Here is a 24,316-nt window from a genome sequence, read left to right on the forward strand (position 1 = left end):
CACGGAGAAAAGAGAACAGCTGCCTACTCCTGGGCTGCTGTGACTAGTAGGACATCTGGTGTAGCTTAGGAAAGAAAGACCATCTGTTTTTTTCAGTTTCAACAGACTCCCATTTTTAGAATTCCCATGTTTATTTTAGTTGAGCTCATTATGAATGAATGACAGTCTCAAAAGCCACAGAACCATTTTTCTCAAGAGAGGGCTGTGTCCACAATTTGATTGACAGTTTTAAGAGGTCATTAAATGATTATCCATTTTTGATATGGTCAGTTAATAAAGTTTGTTTACTTTGAGAAGTTTCAATTTCTGAATGGGCTTCTTTGGATGACAGTTTTTTTTCAGTATGAAGTGTGTTTTAATGTCCGCTCTATTAGATCATTACGAGTTTATTTTTAATGTCTATTTCAAGAGGTTTATCCATAATGAATGCTGGGTGTTTGACTATGGAGGATACATGGGCATAGTGGGGTATGAGGAGGCATAGAGAATATAAGGGGTCATGGAGGCCACGTGGGTGGGAGGGGGTGGGGACATTCATCATTACAAATGTGCCTATGTCCCAGTAATTGGAGGTGTGCATTCCAGACTGCTGGCTTCTATCCGCCTTCATCTACTGATGCCTCAGACCTGCGTCTGGAGGTGGTAAGCCTGACGCCATCCCACACCTGCCATTATCCCACTCCTGCCTCCTCAGAACAAAAATTTGGGAGATGGGACTGCTGAGTTGGGAGCTTTCCAAGCCTGACCTTCCTGCCTCTACCATGAAAGTCCGGCGTATAATTTTAGAATTATGTGATGACTGCTGACAGCAAGAGAAGTGTGGACAGAAGTATTTACGTATAATTAGAAAAACACAAAATCCCAATAAACTATCGAGCTTTCCACGGCCTCCAGTAGAAATGGGTAGTACAAACTTTTCCCTTTCCTTATAAAAACAATAACTTGGAATAAAAACAAAGACTGTATAAAACTTCGGATATATCAGGTGGACATTTTCAATTCTTCTAAAAACTGTCAACAAATCTAGGCTCTTACAACGGATATGGCATAGCATTGTGGTAATTGCCAGCACATCATTGAAATAATCATGGTACACTATTTGAATCACTCAGACAGAGACACACTACTCCAAATGCAATCTCCCTTCTGTTTTCTTCTTTGGCACTTCACTTCTGTCACTTCCCCTCCTGCTAAAGCTGTCAGGCCACCTTTCATTTCTCCCAAATTTTGTTCCAGTCAATCCCTATGCCAACTAATCATACTCTTTTGCCTTACTCCCTCCACTATCCCGGATATGAATACTTGTTAAATAAGGCCACTGCTTCCCTCCATATCTCTCTGAACATTCTCTGAAGGGTCCACTGAGGCAGCTCGTTCTATAAGCACCAACTCCAACCCTAAAAATCCTCTCTTCCTAATCTTCTTGCTTAGCTTTCCCACTAGGATCTAAACTTCCCAAGTATATTCCTGACCTATTTTTCCACCCTCACCATCACCATGGACAATGCCAGAGCATCAACAATATCTAGGTTTTTCTTTTTTCCTCTACTCCTCTGATACATTTCACTCCTTTGACGACCTTGTTTTATTCAACCCCTTTCATTTCTCTTTTAAATTCTGTGCTGCCAACTATTCCTCTAAACTCCACACTGGGTGCGATCTTACCTGCCGTTCAAGCCGTTTCTGCTGTAGTAAGGTCGGAGAATTTGGCGGCCAGCCAATTCTCCGTTTACTGCAGCGGAATGGGAAAATCCTGTCTGCATGAACAGTGATAAGATTACAGCCTATGTGTCTCAGCCAAATGAAATTTCCACCCTTTCAAGGAATCATAGAATGGTTACAGCCCAGAAGGAGGCCAAATGGTTACAGCCCAGAAGGGGACCATTTGGCCTGTTGAATCCGTGCTGCTCTCTGAAAAATAATTCATCTGTCCTTGCACCATAGCCCTTCAATTATTTTTATTTTCAGGTGCTTATCCAATTCCCTTGGACTTGATGGCCAAGGAAGGTGCATTCATAACACGGCCAAAAAGATTAGGTATCAACCTGCAAAAATCCTTCCACTCCGCCAAAGGCAGGCAGTAAGAATCGGAGAAATTCCTGTTAGCCATGCTTGATGTGGAGTGGTACATCTGGCCACAGGCGAGCGACCTGTGTGGTGGTAGCAGCGTATCTGAAGCATGCTTTAACATCGGTCAAACTGCACCAGAATGCCCTGGATTGTCTTCTACAATTTCAAAGTGTGTTTAATAACATCGAACTAATTTTTAAATTTAATTTTGTTCCAGGAAAATAAATTGCAATGGGAAGAGATGAAAGTCTGCCTTTGCACCACCAGGTGCGGGAAGCGAAACAACAATCCAATCCAACTTTTTGAAAACCACAATTCAGTCTGTCTCCACCACATTCTCAGGCAATGCATTCCAACCTAACCACTCACTGTGTAAAAATATGTCTTTTCATGTTGCATTTGTTTCTTTTGCCAATCACCTTAAATCTGTGTCCATGGGTTCTCAACCCTTCTGCCAGTGGTGACAGTTTCTCTCTAACTACATTGTCAAGGTCTCCTCCCAACCTTCTCTCCTCTAAGAACAGCACTACTTTTTCCAATTTCCTGTCACCAAATTTCATCATCCCCATAAATCATTACTGTGCCATTCCTAAAGCCTTCACATCCTACCTAAACTTCCATGCCCAGAATTGGACACAATACTGCAGTTGAGGCCAAAGCAGTGTTCCTTGCTTTTGTATGCTGTGTCCCAATTTATAGTAACTAAGTTCCTGAGTGTCTTTTGAACTAGTTTCTCAAAATGCGCTGCCAATTTCAATGATTTAGGCACATTCACTCCCAGGTTTCTCTGTTCTTGTGCACCCTATGAAATTGCATCCTTTATTTTATCTCTCCTTGTTCGTCGGAACAAAAGGCATCACTTCACATTGCTCTGCATCAGATTTCATCTGTCACATTCCACCAGTCTGTCTATTTTGTCTTGATGTCTACTGCTAGACTCCTCACAGTTCAAAAAACCTCTCAAGTTTTGTGACATGCACAAAATTGGAAACTACCCTGTACACCCAAATCTAAGTAATTAATGTAACAAGAAAAACAGTGGTGCTGGAAATACTAATGTATATAGAACATAGAACAGTACAGCACAGAACAGGCCCTTCGGCCCACGATGTTGTGCCGAGCTTTATCTGAAACCAAGATCAAGCTATCCCACTCCCTATCATCCTGGTGTACTCCATGTGCCTATCCAATAACCGCTTAAATGTTCCTAAAGTGTCTGACTCCACTATCACTGCAGGCAGTCCGTTCCACACCCCAACCACTCTCTGCGTAAAGAACCTACCTCTGATATCCTTCCTATATCTCCCACCACGAACCCTATAGTTATGCCCCCTTGTAATAGCTCCATCCACCCGAGGAAATAGTCTTTGAACGTTCACTCTATCTATCCCCTTCATCATTTTATAAACCTCTATTGAGTCTCCCCTCAGCCTCCTCCGCTCCAGAGAGAACAGCCCTAGCTCCCTCAACCTTTCCTCATAAGACCTACCCTCCAAACCAGGCACCATCCTGGTAAATCTCCTCTGCACTCTTTCCAGCGCTTCCACATCCTTCTTATAGTGAGGTGACCAGAACTGCACACAATATTCCACACCAAGGTCCTGTACAGTTGCAGCATAACCCCATGGCTCTTAAACTCCAACCCCCTGTTAATAAAAGCTAAGTAAGAAGTTTAACAACACCAGGTTAAAGTCCAACAGGTTTATTTGGTAGCAAAAGCCACACAAGCTTTCGAGGCTCTGAGCCCCTTCTTCAGGTGAGTGGGAATTCTGTTCACAAACAGAACTTATAAGACACAGACTCAATTTACATGAATAATGGTTGGAATGCGAATACTTACAACTAATCCAGTCTTTAAGAAACAAAACAATGGGAGTGGGGAGAGCATCAAGACAGGCTAAAAAGATGTGTATTGTCTCCAGACAAGACAGCCGGTGAAACTCTGCAGGTCCACGCAACTGTGGGAGTTACAAATAGTGTGACATAAATTCTGATTCTCGGATCGCATGATAAAGACTCAGGAGGAAAAAAGCAGAAATATTTATGTGAAATAGTGTGACATAAACCCAATATCCCGGTTGAGGCCGTCCTTGTGTGTGCGGAACCTGGCTATCAGTTTCTGCTCCGCGACTCTGCGCTGTCGTGTGTCGCGAAGGCCGCCTTGGAGAACGCTTACCCGAATATCAGAGGCCGAATGCCCGTGACCGCTGAAGTGCTCCCCAACAGGAAGAGAACAGTCTTGCCTGGTGATTGTCGAGCGGTGTTCATTCATCCGTTGTCGCAGCGTCTGCATAGTTTCCCCAGGAAACCAAGATCGAATCCATATTCTCAACTTGCGCTCAGGACGCAGACCAGCTGCGAAACTCTGCCAAGCAGACGAGACAAAGGAACTACACCATCTACATGCACACCAAGAACAGGAAACTTGAGAAACTCGGCATCACCACCAGCAGCAACCAAGCCTCCCCCGGTACCACAGTAGGAAACAGTCCCACTGCAGGGAAGTCCATTGTCAACTTGTCCGACTACACACTTCAACCAGATGAAATCGAAGTTCTCAGCCGAGGGCTTAATTTTTGCCCCACCACCAAAATAGACCCCATCAGTCTCGCAGCAGACACAGAGGAATTCATCAGGCGAATGAGGCTGAGGGAGTTCTTCCACAAACCCCAAGAGGCCAACAACGAACACAATGAGACAGCCAATGAACTGGAACAGCCGACAGAGAGATCCGCAGTGCATCCGAAGAGGAAAGAGTCGAATTGGACTCCTCCGGAAGGCCGCTGCCCTCGACTTGACATGTATGCCCAAGCCGTCAGGAGGTGCGTCAACACCAAATTCATCAGCCGCACTCACAAGACAGCCCCGAACATCACCCAAGCACAACGTAACGCCATCCACGCTCTCAAGACCAACCGCAACATTGTCATCAAACCAGCAGACAAAGGAGGGGCCATCGTCATACTGAACAGAACGGATTACTGCAAAGAAGTGTACCGACAACTCAACAACGAGGAACACTACAGACAGTTACCTGCAGATCCGACCAAAGAACACACCCGTCAACTCAACACTCTGATCAAGACCTTTGATCCGGACCTTCAGAACACCCTCCGTGCTCTCATCCCACGTACTCCCCGCGTTGGAGATCTCTACTGCCTCCCGAAGATACACAAGGCAAACACACCCGGCCGTCCCATCGTATCGGGCAATGGGACCCTGTGCGAGAACCTCTCCGGCTATGTCGAGGGCATCCTGAAACCCATTGTACAAAGAACCCCCAGCTTTTGTCGCGACACGACGGACTTCCTACAGAAACTCAACACACATGGAGCAGTTGAACCAGGAGCACTCCTCGTCACAATGGATGTCTCAGCACTCTACACCAGCATCCCCCACGACGATGGCATTGCTGCAACGGCCTCAGTACTCAACGCCAACAACTGCCAGTTTCCAGATGCAATTTTACATCTCATCCGCTTCATCCTGGACCACAATATCTTCACCTTCAACAACCAGTTCTTCATCCAGACACACGGAACAGCCATGGGGACCAAATTTGCACCTCAATATGCCAACATCTTCATGCACAGGTTCGAACAAGACTTCTTCACCGCACGGGACCTTCAACCGGTGCTATACACTAGATACATCGATGACATTTTCTTCCTTTGGACTCATGGTGAACAATCACTGAAACAACTCTATGATGACATCAACAAGTTCCATCCCACCATCAGGCTCACCATAGACTACTCTCCGGAATCGGTTGCATTCTTGGACACGCGCATCTCCATTAAGGACGGTCACCTCAGCACCTCACTGTACCGCAAGCCCACGGATAACCTCACGATGCTCCACTTCTCCAGCTTCCACCCTAAACACGTTAAAGAAGCCATCCCCTACGGACAAGCCCTCCGTATACACAGGATCTGCTCGGATGAGGAGGATCGCAACAGACACCTCCAGACGCTGAAAGATGCCCTCATAAGAACAGGATATGGCGCTAGACTCATTGATCAACAGTTCCAACGCGCCACAGCGAAAAACCGCACCGACCTCCTCAGAAGACAAACACGGGACACAGTGGACAGAGTACCCTTCGTTGTCCAGTACTTCCCCGGAGCGGAGAAGCTACGGCATCTCCTCCGGAGCCTTCAACATGTCATTGATGAAGACGAACATCTCGCCAAGGCCATCCCCACACCCCCACTTCTTGCCTTCAAACAACCGCACAACCTCAAACAGACCATTGTCCGCAGCAAACTACCCAGCCTTCAGGAGAACAGTGACCAAGACACCACACAACCCTGCCACAGCAACCTCTGCAAGACGTGCCGGATCATCGACACAGATGCCATCATCTCACGTGAGAACACCATCCACCAGGTACACGGTACATACTCTTGCAACTCGGCCAACGTTGTCTACCTGATACGCTGCAAGAAAGGATGTCCCGAGGCATGGTACATTGGGGAAACTATGCAGACGCTGCGACAACGGATGAATGAACACCGCTCGACAATCACCAGGCAAGACTGTTCTCTTCCTGTTGGGGAGCACTTCAGCGGTCACGGGCATTCGGCCTCTGATATTCGGGTAAGCGTTCTCCAAGGCGGCCTTCGCGACACACGACAGCGCAGAGTCGCGGAGCAGAAACTGATAGCCAGGTTCCGCACACACAAGGACGGCCTCAACCGGGATATTGGGTTTATGTCACACTATTTCACATAAATATTTCTGCTTTTTTCCTCCTGAGTCTTTATCATGCGATCCGAGAATCAGAATTTATGTCACACTATTTGTAACTCCCACAGTTGCGTGGACCTGCAGAGTTTCACCGGCTGTCTTGTCTGGAGACAATACACATCTTTTTAGCCTGTCTTGATGCTCTCCCCACTCCCATTGTTTTGTTTCTTAAAGACTGGATTAGTTGTAAGTATTCGCATTCCAACCATTATTCATGTAAATTGAGTCTGTGTCTTATAAGTTCTGTTTGTGAACAGAATTCCCACTCACCTGAAGAAGGGGCTCAGAGCCTCGAAAGCTTGTGTGGCTTTTGCTACCAAATAAACCTGTTGGACTTTAACCTGGTGTTGTTAAACTTCTTACTGTGTTTACCCCAGTCCAACGCCGGCATCTCCACATCAATAAAAGCTAACACACTATAGGCCTTCTTCACAGCTCTATCCACTTGAGTGGCAACCTTTAGAGATCTGTGGATAAGGACCCCAAGATCTCTCTGTTCCTCCACAGTCTTCAGAACCCTACCTTTGACCCTGTAATCCAAATTTAAATTAGTCCTACCAAAATGAATCACCTCACATTTATCAGGGTTAAACTCCATTTGCCATTTTTCAGCCCAGCTTTGCATCCTATCTATGTCTCTTTGCAGCCTACAACAGCCCTCCACCTCATCCACTACTCCACCAATCTTGGTGTCATCAGCAAATTTACTGATCCACCCTTCAGCCCCCTCCTCTAAGTCATTAATAAAAATTACAAAGAGCAGAGGACCAAGCACTGATCCCTGTGGCACTCCGCTAGCAACCCGCCTCCAATCTGAAAATTTTTCATCCACCACCACCCTCTATCTTCGATCAGCCAGTTACCTATCCAATCGGCCAACTTTCCCTCTATCCCACACCTCCTCACTTTCATCATAAGCCGACCATGGGGGAACCTTATCAAACGCCTTACTAAAATCCATGTATATGACATCAACTGCCCTATCTTCATCAACACACTTAGTTACCTCCTCAAAAAATTCTATCAAATTTGTGACGCAAGACTTGCCCTTCACGAATCCGTGCTGACTATCCCGGATTAATCCGCATCTTTCTAAATGGTCGTAAATCCCATCCCTAAGGACCTTTTCCATCAATTTACCAACCACCAAAGTAAGACTAACCGGTCTATAATTACCAGGGTCATTTCTATTCCCTTTCTTAAACAGAGGAACAACATTCGTCACTCTCCAGTCCTCTGGCACCATCCCCGTGGACAGTGGGGACCCAAAGATCAAAGCCAAAGGCTCTGCATTCTCATCCCTTGCCTCCCAAAGAATCCTAGGATATATTTCATCAGGCCCAGGGGACTTATCGACCTTCAGTTTATTCAAAACTGCCAGGACATCCTCCCTCCGAACATCTATTTCCTCCAGCCTATTAGCCTGTAACACCTTCTCTTCCTCAAAAACATGGCCCCTCTCCTTGGTGAACACTGAAGAAAAGTATTCATTCTTCACCTCGCCTATCTCTACTGACTCCATATACAAGTTCCCACTACTGTCCTTGACCGGCCCTAACCTCACCCTGGTCATTCTTTTATTCCTCACATAAGAGTAAAAAGCCTTGGGGTTTTCCTTGATCCGACCCCCCAAGGACTTCTCATGTCCCCTCCTAGCTCTCCTAAGCCCCTTTTTCAGCTAGTTCCTTGCTAACTTGTAACCCTCAATCTTCCTCCAGTCTGAAAAACAAGTATTCATCACAACTCTCTGTTTTCTGTCACTCATCCAACTTCTTATCCAGATTGCCCTAGTCCCTTGATTATCTATCTATGTGCCTCAACTTTGCTGACCAGCCTATTATATGGCACTTTATCCAATACTGTTTGGAAGTCCATGTACACCACATCAACCATATCACCCTCATCATCCATCTCTGGCCAAACTTCCTTTAATGCTTCCCTCTGCCAAGTCCTAAACTCTCAGCTTTCTCTAGTTTCTTTCCCATCTCCTCTTATGCTCTCTCTGAGCTGTGACCCTCCTCCTATTCCCTCAATCTCATGCCCACAAAACTGCTCACAATCATATAGGCATAGATCTAATGGAATGTTGGTTTCTATCATGACTCACCTGATGAAGGAGCAGCGCACTGAAAGCTTGTGCTACCAAATAAACCTGTTGGACTTTAACCTGGTGTTGTGAGACTTCTTACTGTGTCTATCATGAAGTGTTACAATAAGGGTCAAGGAAGTTAGGTTTCTGGGCATGCAGCTCCTTGGTGAGGCTACATCAGGTGCCAGCTTTCAGTTTTGGACCCCTACTTCCATAGATCATAGAATCCCTACAGTGCAGAAGGAGGCCAATCAGCCCATCGAGTCTGCACTGTTTCTCTGACAGAATATCTTATCCAGGCCTTCTCCCCCACTCTATCCCTGTATCCCCACACATCTACCATGGCAATACACCTAACCAGCACATCTTTGGACCATGGGAGGAAACCGCAGCACCTGGAGGAAACCCATGCAGACACAGGGAGAACATGTCCGGGTCTCTGGCCCTGTGAGGCAGCAGTGCTAAGCACTCTGCCACCATGCCACAGGGAAGCAATATAAGTCTTGGACAGGATATTTCTATTAATTTAAAATCTCATATTTACTGACATTGAAAAGGCATCTGTCATTTGGTCATGCCATCATCTTATCAATATCTGCATTACTTTGTGTCCCTCCACAAATTCTATCTCCTTGACACCAGGGACCTGGGTTCAATTCCGGCCTTGGGCGACTGTCTGTGTGGTGTTTGCACGTTCTCCCCATGTCAGTGTGGGTTTCCTCTGGGTGCTCCGGTTTCCTCCCACAGTCCAAAGATGTGCAGGTTAGGTAGATTGGTCATGCTAAATTGGGAGATGGTGGCATAGTGGTATGTCACTGCATTAGTAATTCAGAGATCCAGGCTCATGCTCTGGGGAGATAGGTTCAATCCTACCAATGTAGCTGAGGGAATTTGAATTCAATTGGTAAAAAACTGGAATTAAAAGCTGGTCTCAGTAACAGTGACCATGAAGCCATCGTTGATTGTTGCAAGAACCCATCTGTCCTTTAAAAAAGGAAATCTTCTGTCCTTACCATGTGACACCAGACTCACAGCAATGATTCTTAAATGCCCTCTGAAATGGCCTAGCCGACAACTGGAAGTGACAACGGTAGACACAGCCCTGTCGCAACTTGCAAAGTCTTTCTTACTCACATCCAGGTCCTTGTGCCAAAATTTGGAGATCTGTCCCACAGACTAGTCTAGAAACAGCGTGACATAGTCATGCTCACTGAATCATATTTTACAGAGAATGTTGCAGGCACCGCCATCAAGTTCCCCTCTAAGCTACATACATTCCTGACTTACAACTATATCACTGTTCCTAAAATGTCACTGGGCTAAAATCCTCAAACTCCCTCCCCAACAGACACCCACAGCCTGGAAAGAATTAAAAATATCTCGCTGTTGACTGTCTCCTGGCATTCTAGTCTACCGTAAATTGTACTTCAGACCCAATATCATTTCCATAGCAAAACAACACTTCTTTTCATCTTCAGAGCAGTGCTGCATCTGCCCTCTACCTGACTCCGTCAGTTGCTCATGTTTTTGTTACTGTCCCAATATTTACTCGATTAGTCTTCCCTCTAATCTGCACATCTAAAACTCTGCTGCCTATATCCTGACCACAGCAACTTCCTCTCACTTCTTCCTTGCTGACCGACATTAGCTCCTCTTCGACAAGTACGTCAAATTTAAAATCCTTAATTCTGTGTCTAAATATTTTCATGGCCTTCACACTGTCTAAATCTGTAACTCTCTTTAGTCTTACAAATTCCTCCCCAAACTCTGGATTTCTCTAAGCCCAGCTTCATAAGCAACTCTTTTCTCTCCTATTGGCTGCCATGCTTCTTATCATCAAGCCCCATGGCCTGGAACTCATTCCCTAATCCCCTGCTCTTTAACCTCCACCTCCTCCTTGAACTACAGTTTTTGTCAAAGCTTTTGGAGACTTCATCTCCATTCCACACACTCCTATGCTGAATGTCTTTCCTTTGTCTTGACATCCTTTCTTTTATTGCGCTTTGAGATACTTATCAATGTTAAATACACTATATAAAAGAAAGTCATTTTGTCATCTCCATCCCCCAACAGCATTGTGCTAGGTTAATGCAAATTAAACAAAATCATTTATTTGTTTGAAGGCAAAATAAGTTTGGGGTAAACATTTAATTTGTTCCCCACATGTAGAATTAGCATTGTGAATCCACACTGTTATAGAAAAAAAAATCCAATTTTCAATGCAAATCCGGCAGCTTTCATAATAGGTAGATGATCCGCAACACGGATTTTAAGCCCTGGCAGCAACTTGATGATATACTCCCTTGTTTCATTAAATATAATTCAAATTCTATGCTGAAGCAACAAATTTTAAGAAGGGACAAACCCGATTAACCTGAGAACTTAAAATTGAATACTTGTTGAAATAAACTTACTTGAAGCATGGAAGGAAGTATCCACTGATATCCACTCAGTGAAAAGAGATGGTTGAAGTGCACTGCAGTATTGATAGCTGTAGCAGCATATTGTCGAAGCAATGCACTGTCCTCTGGATGTAGAATTAAAGCCCCATTAAACACATTCAGGAAGAGCATAATCTCATCGCCCCAGGGAAATTCACTGGGCATGCCCAAGAACATCTCCTCCAACAGCTTGATCCACATGCTCTTGTGAAGGGTATCAAGTCCAAATAGTTCTTTACCTGACAAAACAATGAAAGATTTCACCTTTATGTCCAGCAGTTCATCATCAGCACTGTTTTATTTTCAACTTCTGAATTAATTTCTAATTAAAAAGTGTGAAGAATTTAATCTATCCAGATGTACATACAAACTATGCCTTCCATTTAATTAAAGTAATTAATTCCCAATACACTATAGGTACTTAAATGCTTTTTTTTTGATTATTAGTAAATAAATCTGTGCTCCACAGACATAAAATCATAGAATCCCTACAGTGCAGAAGGAGGCCATTCAACCCATCAAGCCTGTACCGACAACAATTCCACTCAAGCCCTGTCCCTACAACCCCATGAATTTATGTTGCTAATCCCCTTGACACTAAGAGGAAATTTAGCATGGGCAATCCACCTAACCAGCACATCTTTGGACTGTGGGAGGAAACCGGAGCATCTGGAGGAAACCCCTGCTGACATGGGGAGAACGTGCAAACTCCACACAGACAGTCGCCCAAGGCCGGAGTTGAACCCGGGTCCCTGGTGCTGTGAGGCAGCAGTGCTAACCACTGTGCAACCGTGTCGTCTTCCATGTTGGATAATATAAACAGATACTTTATAGTCATCACCATTCGGACACATTTCACTTTCAGTAATTTAAGTGAACTTGAACACTCATAAACATACTGTTGTTTATGTTTACATATGAAAGAAATAAGAGTTCAAAAAGGACAATTATGCAAATAGCTTGCCATCAGTAAGAAATAGTTATTGAATCTGCTATTCACCAAAGACTCTATGCTGGTGGGGTTTTCGAGGTAGCCCGGTACCATCAGAAATATCAGACAACACAAGACTCACGAAGCCAGTGGCTCAGTTAAAAGATGTAACCTTTATTTTGACCAGCGGCCACTAGGAGAAATCATCAAAGGGTTGGGGCAGCTCTGAGATAGAGCAGCTAGACCTCTCCAATGAATTCTAATGTATACAATTCAAAACAGATCAATTATAGATTCCTTATCAATTACTTCTTCCTTTCATTAGTTTTAAATCAATCAGCTTCAATATACACAAATCAACAATAATAACTGTCATATACTTTAGCCAATTGCATCTTACCCTCTGGCATAATGGCATTTCATTAGTCCTTAGAATCCAAATGCTTCCTCCCCTTTTGGCTAACTCAGCTTCCTCGGTTGTCTAGTAATCTGACATTAGCCACAAAGTTCAAAGTGAATGTTCCCATAAATTCCCCAACAGGTCACTGCCAAACCAGATTGACACATGTTTCCAAGTCTGGCCATGCATCCATCTTATCTGCAACGTGAATAAACCCTATTCATGAAGTTTGATTAAGCTTTCTGAATGTTCTCACCATTAGAAACTGCTGATTAAAAACTTTTCCCAAGGGTTCAGTATTCCCTTAGAATATGGCTTTGCACTTTACCATGATGTTTTGCAGCAATCTGCCTTTGGCAACAGTGAAAAATGATTCTTAAAAAATACATTAATAAATTCAAAATATCAGAATATGTATTTTTAAATTATAATCACTTGTTTAAATTTCTTACTGCATTTCATATGTGTGTAATCTGCTTTCTTAGCTTATAAGTCTGTTTTAAAGTCATTAACTCAATGCTGGTAATTCTGTCAGTGTCTTAATGTTGAATAGCTTAAAAATCTTTACTAACCTATTGGGACTTCTTCCTCTTACACCCTACAGAAAGTTGCAGACAATAGATTAGAAAATATCAAGCTCTGCAATGGGATACAATGAAAATGAAACTTGAACATTAAAATAATATTCAGACCTCCCAAACCCCAGCTGCGAACTTCCATGTATAGAGTTCTGTTCCAGTATTCAAGTGATTCTAGGGGAAGGATTGTTGTTTTGGATTCATGAAGTTCTGGGTCCCAAACCCAGCATCAGACTCCAGACACTATTTATTTGAGCATATCTTCACACTTTTTTCCCATTTGGGGAATTGTGGAGAAGTGGTGGAAGGATTCCCAAGCAGGTTATCAGCTGATTGAACCATTTATGAATGCTCTTCCCACGGCCAACAAGTCCTGGTGTTGGACTTGAAGCCAGAGCTTCTGGTCCAGAGGTAGGGATGCTACCACTGTGCCACAAGACCTCTTCTGACACCATTTCTATAGAGATGGCCAAGTAGTGCCAATGGAGTGTGCTCATTATCCAGTTAAAGGTTGTGGCCAGGCCCACAGCTGACGTGGGAGCTGTCAAGAAATGTAAGGACAAGAGGTATCACTCCAAGATGGGGTGCACTTTAAGACAAGTTTTTAATCAAATTTAAAAAGGCTCCAACTGAGAGGCCATTATTGTGAAGGGGCAATCGCTCCACAGATGGCCAGCAGCTGCAGCTGTGGCAGAGGTTTGAAAGGTGCTGTCGAAGGAGCCTTAGTGAATTGCTGCAGTACATCTTGTAGCTAAAGCACACTGCTGCCATTGTGCATCGGTAGTGGAAGGAGTGAATTTTTAAAGTGGTGGATTCTGTGCCGCTTTGTCTGTGATGGCGGCAAACGTCTTGAGCTGCATGCATCTAGGCAAGTGACAAGTATTCCATCACACTCCTAACTTGTGCTTTGTAGATAGCTGGTGGACAGAATTTGGGGAGACAGGAGGTGAGTTAGTCTCCACAGAATTTCCAGCCTCTGACCTGCTCTTGTAGCCATGATGTGAGATGCCGGCGTTGGACTGGGGTAAGCACAGTAAGAAGTCTCACAACACCAGGTTAAAGTCCAACAGGTTTATTTGGTAGCAAATACCATAAGCTTTCGGAGCACAGCTCCTTCGTCAGATGGAGTGGATATCTGTTCTCAAACAGTGCAAACAGACACAGAAATCAAATTACAGAATACTGATTAGAATGCAAATCTCGACAGCCAGCCAGGTCTTAAATGTACAAACAATGTGGGTGGAGGGAGCATTCAACACAGGTTAAAGAGATGTGTATTGTCTCCAGACAGAACAGCTAGTGAAATTCTGCAAGTCCAGGAGGCAAGCTGTGGGGGTTACTGATAATGTGACATAAATCCAACATCCCGGTTTAGGCCGTCCTCATGTGTGCGGAACTTGGCTATCAGTTTCTGCTCAGCGACTCTGCGCTGTCGTGTGTCGTGAAGGCCGCCTTGGAGAACGCTTACCTGAAGATCCAAGGCTGAATGCCCGTGACTGCTGAAGTGCTCCCCCACAGGAAGAGAACAGTCTTGCCTGGTGATTGTCGAGCGGTGTTCATTCATCCGTTGTCGTAGCGTCTGCATGGTTTCCCCAATGTACCATGCCTCGGGACACCCTTTCTTGCAGCGTATCAGGTAGACAACGTTGGCCGAGTTGCAAGAGTAGGTACCGTGTACCTGGTAGATGGTGTTCTCACGTGAGATGATGGCATCCGTGTCGATGATCCGGCACGTCTTGCAGAGGTTGCTGTGGCAGGGTTGTGTGGTGTCGTGGTCACTGTTCTCCTGAAGGCTGGGTAGTTTGCTGCGGACAATGGTCTGTTTGAGGTTGCGTGGTTGTTTGAAGGCAAGAAGTGGGGGTGTGGGGATGGCCTTGGCGAGATGTTTGTCTTCATCAATGACATGTTGAAGGCTCCGGAGGAGATGCCGTAGCTTCTCCGCTCCGGGGAAGTACTGGACTACAAAGGGTACTCTGTCCACCGTGTCCCGTGTTTGTTTTCTGAGGAGGTCGGTGCGGTTTTTCGCTGTGGCGCGTCGGAACTGTTGATCGATGAGTTGAGCGCCATATCCTGTTCTTATGAGGGCATCTTTCAGCGTCTGGAGATGTCTGTTGCGATCCTCCTCATCTGAGCAGATCCTGTGTATTCGGAGGGCTTGTCCGTAGGGGATGGCTTCTTTTACGTGTTTAGGGTGGAAGCTGGAGAAGTGGAGCATCATGAGGTTATCCGTGGGCTTGCGGTACAGTGAGGTGCTGAGGTGACCGTCCTTAATGGAGATGCGTGTGTCCAAGAATGCAACCGATTCCGGAGAGTAGTCCATGGTGAGTCTGATGGTGGGATGGAACTTGTTGATGTCATCATATAGTTGTTTCAGTGATTGCTCACCATGACTCCAAAGGAAGAAAATGTCATCGATGTATCTAGTGTATTGCATCGGTTGAAGGTCCTGTGCGGTGAAGAAGTCTTGTTCGAACCTGTGCATGAAGATGTTGGCATATTGAGGTGCGAATTTTGTCCCCATGGCTGTTCCGTGTGTCTGGATGAAGAACTGGTTGTTGAAGGTGAAGATATTGTGGTCCAGGATGAAGCGGATGAGTTGTAAAATTGCATCTGGAAACTGGCAGTTGACGGCATTGAGTACTGAGGCCGTTGCAGCTCTTGTAGCCACAGTGTTAATATGGCTGGTCCAGTTCAGTTTCTTGTTGATGTTAACTTCCAGGATAGTGGAGGACTTAGTGATGGCAATACCATCTCATCTTGTTAAAGGGAGATGGTTAATTATCTCTTGTTGGAGATGGTGATTGCTTGGCACTTGTGTGGCGCAAATGCTACGTGCCATATCAGCCCAAGCATGGAAATTGACCAGGTATTGCTGCATTTGGACATGGACTGCTTCAGTATCTGAGGAGTCATAAATGGTGGTGAACATTGTGCAATCATCAGCGAGCATCCCCACTTTTGACCTTCTGATGAAAGGAAGGTCACTGATGAAGAAGCTGAAGATGTTTGGACCAGGACACTTCTCTGACAAACTCCTACACAATATCCCAGGACTCAGATGGTTGATCCCCAACCATCTTCCTTTTGTGTTAGAATCAGTGGAGTGTTTTCCCCCATTACCATTAACTTCAGGTTTCCTAGGATTCTTTGATGCTTTCATGTCAAGAGCAGTCATTCTCACCTCACCACAAGTTCAACTCTTTTGTCTATGTTTGGACCAAGGCTGAAATGAGGCCATGAGGTGAGTGGCCTCTGGTGGAATCTGAAGTGAGCCAATGCTGAGTAAATGCTGCTTGATAGCACTGTTGAAGGCACCTTCCATCACTTTGCTGATGATTGAGAGTAGGCTGATGGGGCGGTGGCTGGTTGGGTTGGATTCGTCTTACTTTGTGTGGCAGGACATACCTGGGCAATTTTTCATATTGCTGGGTAGATGCCAATGTTGTAGCTGTATTGGAACAGTTTGGCTAGGAGCGCTTCAAGTTCTGGAGCACAAGTCTTCAGTACTATTGCCAAGATTTTGCCAGGGTTGAAAACTGGCATCTATGATGTTGGGGATCTCGGGAGGAGGCCAAGATAAATCATCCACTTGGCCCTTCTGGTTGAAGACAGTTCAGCCTTGTTTTTTGCATTGATTGCTGGGCTCTCCTATCATTGAGGGTGGGAATATTTGTGGAGCCTACTCCTGCAGTGAGTTGTTTATTGTCCACAACCATTCACAACTGGATGAGGCAGGGCTGCAGGATTTCCTCAAACTTTGAGTTGTAGAATCCCGAGTGTCCTCCCAGATGAGTCAGGAAACACCAAGCATTCTCATAATGTCGACATCCCTTTTTTGCCACAAAATAGGTGTGAATACAGAAATCAAATCTAAACAAGCCTTTTCCAGTTATAGCCAAGCATATACTAGAATTAGGAAGATGCACACAGTCATCAACACATTTGCCAGCTACCTGGCTCCCTCACTTTAACCCTTGGCCAAGAAACCTCCCATAATCCATTAACATTAATCCCTGGAAGTAGTACCCACTTCAAGCGGGTAATCTAAAATGATTTCTTATTGAAAAAAAATAAGTCCTATATTTTCTCATTTATAATCAGTGGAGTGATGCTGCTCACATCGGACACATGTACCTCTCACTCTCACACACGTCTCCCTCTCTCTCTTGCACACAAACACACACACACACACTAGTCTCCTCTTTCACGTATACTCTACTTCCTCTCACACACACACACTCTACCTCCTCTCTCACACACACACACCACACGAACAAACAAACCCGCTGTCACACACACATTCACTCCTCCCTCTCCCCTCCATAACACCTCCCATGCTGGATGGCTCGCTGCTCCAAGGCCCTCACTGGATGGTTCGCTGCTCCGAGGCCTGCACTGGATGCCCCCCTCCCTCACCCAAAGGCTTGCTCTGGACCCCTCCATGCTCTGGTGCCCACTCTGAGTTCCATTCTAAGGCCCTCTCTTCCCATCATTCCGCTGCCCACGTTCGTCCACTCATAGGCTTTTGTTTGGAAAAGCAGCTCTGCAGCATTTTTCAAATATGCCTGTACTGCCAACAATCCTCGGGAGGCTCCTACGGGCCCCAGTTTGAAAATCCTATTGTAAGGCATGATTCAGTGAATATGACTATGTCAGGCTGCCTGAAGAGTCTGTGGGACTGCTCTCTTAATTTTGGTACAAGCTCCCAGATGTTAGTTATTTTTTACTGTCAGCACCACCCGATTAACAAAATGAACAAAATAAAAGCAAATCTCTCTATACATGTGACACGCCCAACCCGTCCCCAACAATGCACAGCTAACGAAAAGGAAAGAAAAAGGCCAAAATATGAAGAACACAGAGAAAGGATGGCAATGAAAGACTAAAGCACATATCCCACTCCCCAACCGACTCAATATCCCGGTGCCCTCTGACCACCCTCTAACAAAGGGACCACCAGACCAAAAAGACCCCCTTCGTTTCCTTTCTTTCCCTTCTCCCCTTGCTCACACACAACCTGACACTGAACACGAAGACAATATTTATCACTCACCCCAGCAAGACCCCACAAAAAGGGAACAGAGGGCAAAAAAGGGGAAATGAAAGAACCCAAAACAATAGAGAAAATACCCCACCATCTGGCGAACAAACAGCCTCGTGGACAGAGATGAACCTCTCCATAACCCCTACAACAAGAAGGACCCCCCCAAACCTCCCCAAGCCCCCCCCCAACCGCTAATTTCCACAACCCATACAAACAAGAAGGACCCAGTATATCCCCAGAACCCAACACAATCAACCCTGATGGTGCTGAAAACTACCCCCCTCAAGGGACACCCCAGGTACCAAACCTATCAAAAAGACCCCCGCCCCAGGAGTAACACCCCTCTACCCAAGACCCACACCATCATCAAGCACTGCCCCCCCTCCCCCACTCACTCCAGCCCCCAGTCTGAATCCCCCCTCGCCGAATCTATAAGAAACACCAGGAAGCTGCTTTCCTTTTCCCACTCCCCTTTCCACCACATACACAAGAACATAAGGCATCCAGACTTATCACTGGAGACTTATCCACTACCAACACCACCCAAAAGAAACCAAGAGCCAACCACAGCACAAAATACCACAAGGGTAAAAAGAAGTATCCCTCTTGACTCCACAAACACCAGGGATGGAACGCAAGGAACTGACTCAACACACCACATTGCCTCCTGGTCACTCAAAGATGGGAGGAGGTAGATCCCAAACCCACAGGGAGCCAATGAACTGCAAAAGCTTCCCGCCACTCGAGGATAGGAAGGGGCGGGATCTAAGCCTATATACAGGACAGGTACAGGCAGCAAACTTCCTTTACTCACTCTGAACCTGCTGGAAGAGGCAGGATCCAAAAAGGGCCGAAAAAAGGATACAAAAAGCAAAGAACGGCAAAACCAACTCTCCTCTCCATTGATAAAGCACAAGAAAGCAGCGAAACCGGTCGGGATGCAAAGCCAAGAGGGCAAGACTGAGCCTCAGTTACAGTTCTCCTGGAGAGAGATGGCAAGAATGGCCAAACACTATCTGTAGCCAGCCCTGGACGTGGAACAAACAGGAGCTGAATGAATCCCAGCCGGACCTGGACTCGACCTTCAGCCACTCCAGAGTGAGTGGAAAAAATTTTTTTAAATAAAAAAATAAATAAAACACTCACAAAAGATCTCATACATTGGGGCCGATTTTACCAAATCGGGACTAAGTGCCGGGTGCGGCCGTAAATCAGACCCGCGCCCGGCAGCCGCGCTCCAGCGCCCCCATATGCCTTTTTTCGGCACGGGTCCAGTGGGCGGGGCCTAGCGCATTTGCATCTGTCGGAGCGCCGAACTGCGCATGCGCAGTTCGGAGCCGACAGCACAGCTCTGGGAGCCCCCTCACCCCACCCACTTTGGGATCCAAATGTATATTGTAAAAAGCCTACTGCCATGAAATAAGCAACCCGTTCAAGCAGCAAGACTCTTTCAAAATATTATCAACCTCTAAGTTGGTATTAAGAAAGCTCGAAGCCCCATTTTGAGTCAAATACTACTCTGTTATCCTGAAAGATAGAAGTGAAAATTGACTCAGTTACGCTTGAAGGAGATGCAAGTCGTGGCAGTATATTCTCAAACATCAGACTCCCACAATGATGCCACATACTCCAGTGACCTGAGACCAGAATTGAATCCAGGTTCCTGGAACTGTGAGGAGCAGTGCTAACCACTGCGCCACCATACACCCATTTATGAAAACATAGGCCTCATAATTGTTAGGTTGGCCCACCTGTTTAACTTTAAGATTTGTGCCTTGGTACAGTAATAATTTTCTTAGGCAAGTTGTGCTTTGTTGCAACCCTACAATAGTTGGACATATTATAAGGTTGCTTGAAACATTCAGTTTGATTGATTTGAAGTCGGATGAAGAGTTATTTTACCTTGATGATCAGTGAACAGTGAAAATTCTGCATCAACTGCATTTCGAGGAAATGATGGAAGTCTGAGAAGATCCTCTTGCAACAAGGATACATGTGATTGTTTGTGTACAGAAGGCAGGTGTTGAGTAAGAGACATCAGAAACATGACCCGACCAAGTTCTTCCAGTTTTCGAGTAAACACCTATTAAAAAATATATTCATTATCTTGTGAGAAAGAATTGTATTGTTAAAATCCACAATTTAAATAGCAGCATATTGATGTTGCGTTATTCCTCAAACATGGTATGAAGAACTTAATCATGGAAACTCCAGCAAAAAAGGAGTCACTGGGCCCTATTTTATCATTTTGATTCTAAGCGCTGGGCGGATTTGAAACTGGGAGTATTTCAGATCCGACTTTTAGGCCCATTCATTGGCACGCTGCCTGCAAAAATATCAGTGATTCCGAATCGCGCTGCACAAGTCTGTGGGCTGGGCTCAGCTGGCCTGAAACTCTGCAGCTCTGATTGGAGTCGACAAATGCGCATGCGCAAAAAAAAATGATAGAATGCTGCTCTCCTGCCATAGCCCACCCGGGCCGGATAATGCCTTTCCCTGGCCCCTACAGACATTGCCCCACCACCACAACATTAATGCCCCCTTTATCCCCCCCACGCCTGCGCCATCCAGACCAATTGCAGACCTGTCCCTCCATCCTCCTACTGATCTCAAGCAGAGTGGCAGCAGACTCCCTTCCCCCGCACTGATCTCAGGCAGAGTGGCAGCAGTCCCCCCTTCACTCCCACTGATCTTAGGCAGAGGTGCAACAGACCCCCTTCCCCTCCAACTGATCTCAGGCAGAGTGGCAGCGGACCCTCCTTCACCCGCACTGATCTCAGGCAGAGTGGCAGTGGACCCCCCTTCCCCTCCACTGATCTCAGGCAGAGTGACAGCAGACCCTACTTCACCCGCACTGATCTCAGGCAGAGTGGCAGTGGACCCCCCTTCCCCTCCACTGATCTCAGGCAGAGTGACAGCAGACCCCACTTCACCCCCACCGATCTCAGGCAGAGTGGCAGTGGACTGCCCCCTTCCCCATCACTGATCCCAGGCAGAATGGCAGCAGACCCCCCTTCCCCCCCCCCACTGATCTCAGGCAGAGTGGCAGTAGACCCCCTTCCCCCCCACCGATCTCAGGCAGAGTGGCAGTAGACCCCCTTCCCCTCCACTGATCCCAGGCAGAGTGGCAGTGGACCCCCCTTCTCCCCCACTGATCACAGGCAGAGTGGCAGCAGACCCCCCTTCACCCCCACTGATCTCAGGCAGAGTGGCAGCTGACCCCCCTTCCTTCTCACTGATCCAGTCAGAGTGGCAGCGGATGCCCCATTCCCCCACCTACATTCTCCCCAGAATCATAGCTCCTTGAAAAGTTGAGAGGCTGCAGCAGGGCAATTTGCAAGGGCTTTTTGCACATCCTTCAGCTGGCAGTGTACTGAGTGCACTAGGACTCAGCAGCATCCAAAATACCCGAAGTCAGTGCTGAGACCCAAATCTGTGCTGCAAATCGGACACCTGCTGAGCAACAGCTCCCCCACCCACCACACACACTTGCAGAGCCCCCCCCCACCCCGACCCAAGAAACAAAATGGCCACAACAAAAGTAAGCAGCAGAGAGCCATTAGATGCCAGGCACTTACCTCCTCACTATCCTTCACTGATGGAGTGCCAGAGTCGGACTTTTATGGAGCATATCTGTTTCACGCCGATTCTGGATGGGCGAACGCGGTGGTAAAGGGGAAAGTGCCAGTAAAGTTGGGCATGTAGCCTATTAAGTCAATTTAAATGCATGCAAATGCATTTAAATGGCCATCACGACCGTTGCGGGCACGGTCCCGATCATGGCCATTTTCGGGTCTTGGTAAAGGGGGAACTGGCACGGAGGTGGGTGCGGATCGCACTACTCGCCTCACACCTGACTTTACCAAGTTTTCACACCCAAAAACGGGTGCAGCTCGATAGCAAAATCGAGCCCATTATGTCAGTGCTGGCTCCACATTCTCCCTTATATTTTGCCAATTGGGCTACTGAAACCATTTGTGTAATACATGCTATGTGCGGCATGGTGGCACAGTGGTTAGCACTGCTGCCTCACAGCACCAGGCACCCGGGTTCAGTTCTAGCCTCGGGTCATTTCTGTGTGGAGTTTGCACGTTCTCCCCGTGTCTGCGTGGGTTTCCTCCGGGTGCTCCAGTTTCCTCCCACAGTCCAAAGGTGTGCGAGTTAGGTTGAATGGCCACACCAAATTGACCCGAATGTCAGGAGGATTACCAGGGTAAATATGTGGGATTACAGGCATAGGGATTGTGGTTGGTGCAGCCTCGATGAGCCGAATGCCTCCTTCTGCACTGTAGGGATTCTATGATGATTCTAATCTAGCACAAGAATCTAGTAGAAAGTCCGTACATCCAAAACAAGTTATTAAAACATCAAAGGTCCTTGCTTAAGACCAGCTCATGATTGTTGCGTGGTGTTGGTTACAGAGTGCGACTGTTTAAAAAGTCATCATAGTCTTATCAGCAAGGATTTACTACCTATTTGTAACTATATAGTTAGATATTTGTACTAACTATTTGTAACTATATGTAACGAACAGATGAAGCATTTGAAGAATACAGAAAAGAGCTCAAACAGGGAGTTAGGAGGGCAAGGAGGGGTCATGAAATGTCCTTGGCAGACATGATTAAGGAGAATCCCAAGGCATTTTATACATATATTAAGAACAAGAGGGTAGCTAGATAAAGAGTTGATCCACTTAAGGACAAAGGAGGGAAATTATGTGTAGAACCAAAGGAAGTGGGTGAGATCCTTAATGAGTACTTTGCATCGGTATTCACAAAGGAGAGGGACACGTCGACTGATGGTGTCTTGGAGGGGTGTGTAAACCTTTGAGAACAAGTCATCATTACAAGGGAGGAAGTGTTATGTGAATTAAAAAGCATTAAGGTGGACAAATACCCAGGGCCATATGGCATCTATCCCAGATTATTGAGGGAGACAAGAGATTAAATTACCGGGCCTCTAACAGAAATCTTTGTTTCTTCATTGGCCACTGGTGAGCTACCAGAGGATTGGAGGATAGCCAATGTTGTCCCGTTACTTAAGGATAGCAAGGATAACCCGGGTAATTATAGACCAGTGAGCTTGACGTCAGTGAGTGAAACTGTTGGAGAAGATTCTTAGAAATAGGATCTATACACATTTGGAACTGAATGGTCCTGTTAGCAACAGACAACATGGTTTTGTATGTGGGAGGTCATGTCTCACTAATTTAATTGAGTTTTTTGAGGAGCTGACAAAAATTATTGATATGGGAAGGGCTGTGGATGTTGCCTACATGGAATTTAGTAGGGCATTTGACAAGGTCCCTCATGGCAGGCTGGTGCAAAAGATCATATCTCATGGGATCAGGGGTGAACTAGCTAGATGGATTCAAAATTGGCTTGGCCATAGAAGACAAAGTGTAGCTGTGGAAGGGTGTTTTTCTGAATGGAGGACTGTAACTAGTGGTGTTCCGCAGGGATCAGTGCTGGGACCTCTGCTGTTTGTAACATATATAAATGACTTGGATGAAAAGTAACTGGTTTGATTAGCAAGTTTGCGGATGGTACTAAGATTGGCGGAGTTGCAGATAGTGATGAAGATTGTCGGAGAATACAGCAGGAAATACAGATAGGCTGGAAAATTAGAAGGAGAAATGGCAGATGGAATTTAATCTGGACAAATGCGAGGTGATGCATTTTCGTAGATCCGATTCAGGTGGGAACTATAAAATAAATGACAGAACAATCAGGAGCATAGACACACAGAGAGAACTGGGAGTACAAGTCCACAGATCCTTAAAAGTGGCAGCACAAGTGGAAAAGGTGGTGAAGAAAGCATATGGCCTGCTTCATCGGATGGGGCATCGAGTATAAAAGTTGGCAAATTATGTTACAGTTGTATAAAATGTTGGTTATGCCACATTTGGAATACTGTGTCCAATTCTGGTCACCACACTACCAGAAGGACGTGGAAGCTTTGGAGAAAGTGCAGAAAAGGTTTACCAGGATGTTGCATGGTATGGAGGGTATTAG

General features: G+C 45.9%; 1 protein-coding gene across 1 annotated transcript in view; it reads right to left on the reverse strand.

Moving 5' to 3' along the window:
• The window catches only part of unc80 (unc-80 homolog (C. elegans)), a 505,340-nt gene that overhangs the window by 161,850 nt on the left and 319,174 nt on the right, over positions 1-24,316 (reverse strand). Inside the window, exons 43-45 of the mRNA XM_078227718.1 lie at positions 20,205-20,385; positions 19,124-19,126; positions 11,323-11,588 (exon numbers count right to left, since the gene is read on the reverse strand). Coding sequence (XP_078083844.1) covers positions 11,323-11,588; positions 19,124-19,126; positions 20,205-20,385 — 450 coding nt within the window. The remainder of the gene's footprint in view (positions 1-11,322; positions 11,589-19,123; positions 19,127-20,204; positions 20,386-24,316) is intronic.

The sequence above is a fragment of the Mustelus asterias genome, chromosome 14 (genome assembly GCF_964213995.1).
Source record: "Mustelus asterias chromosome 14, sMusAst1.hap1.1, whole genome shotgun sequence".
Lineage (NCBI taxonomy): Eukaryota > Metazoa > Chordata > Chondrichthyes > Carcharhiniformes > Triakidae > Mustelus > Mustelus asterias.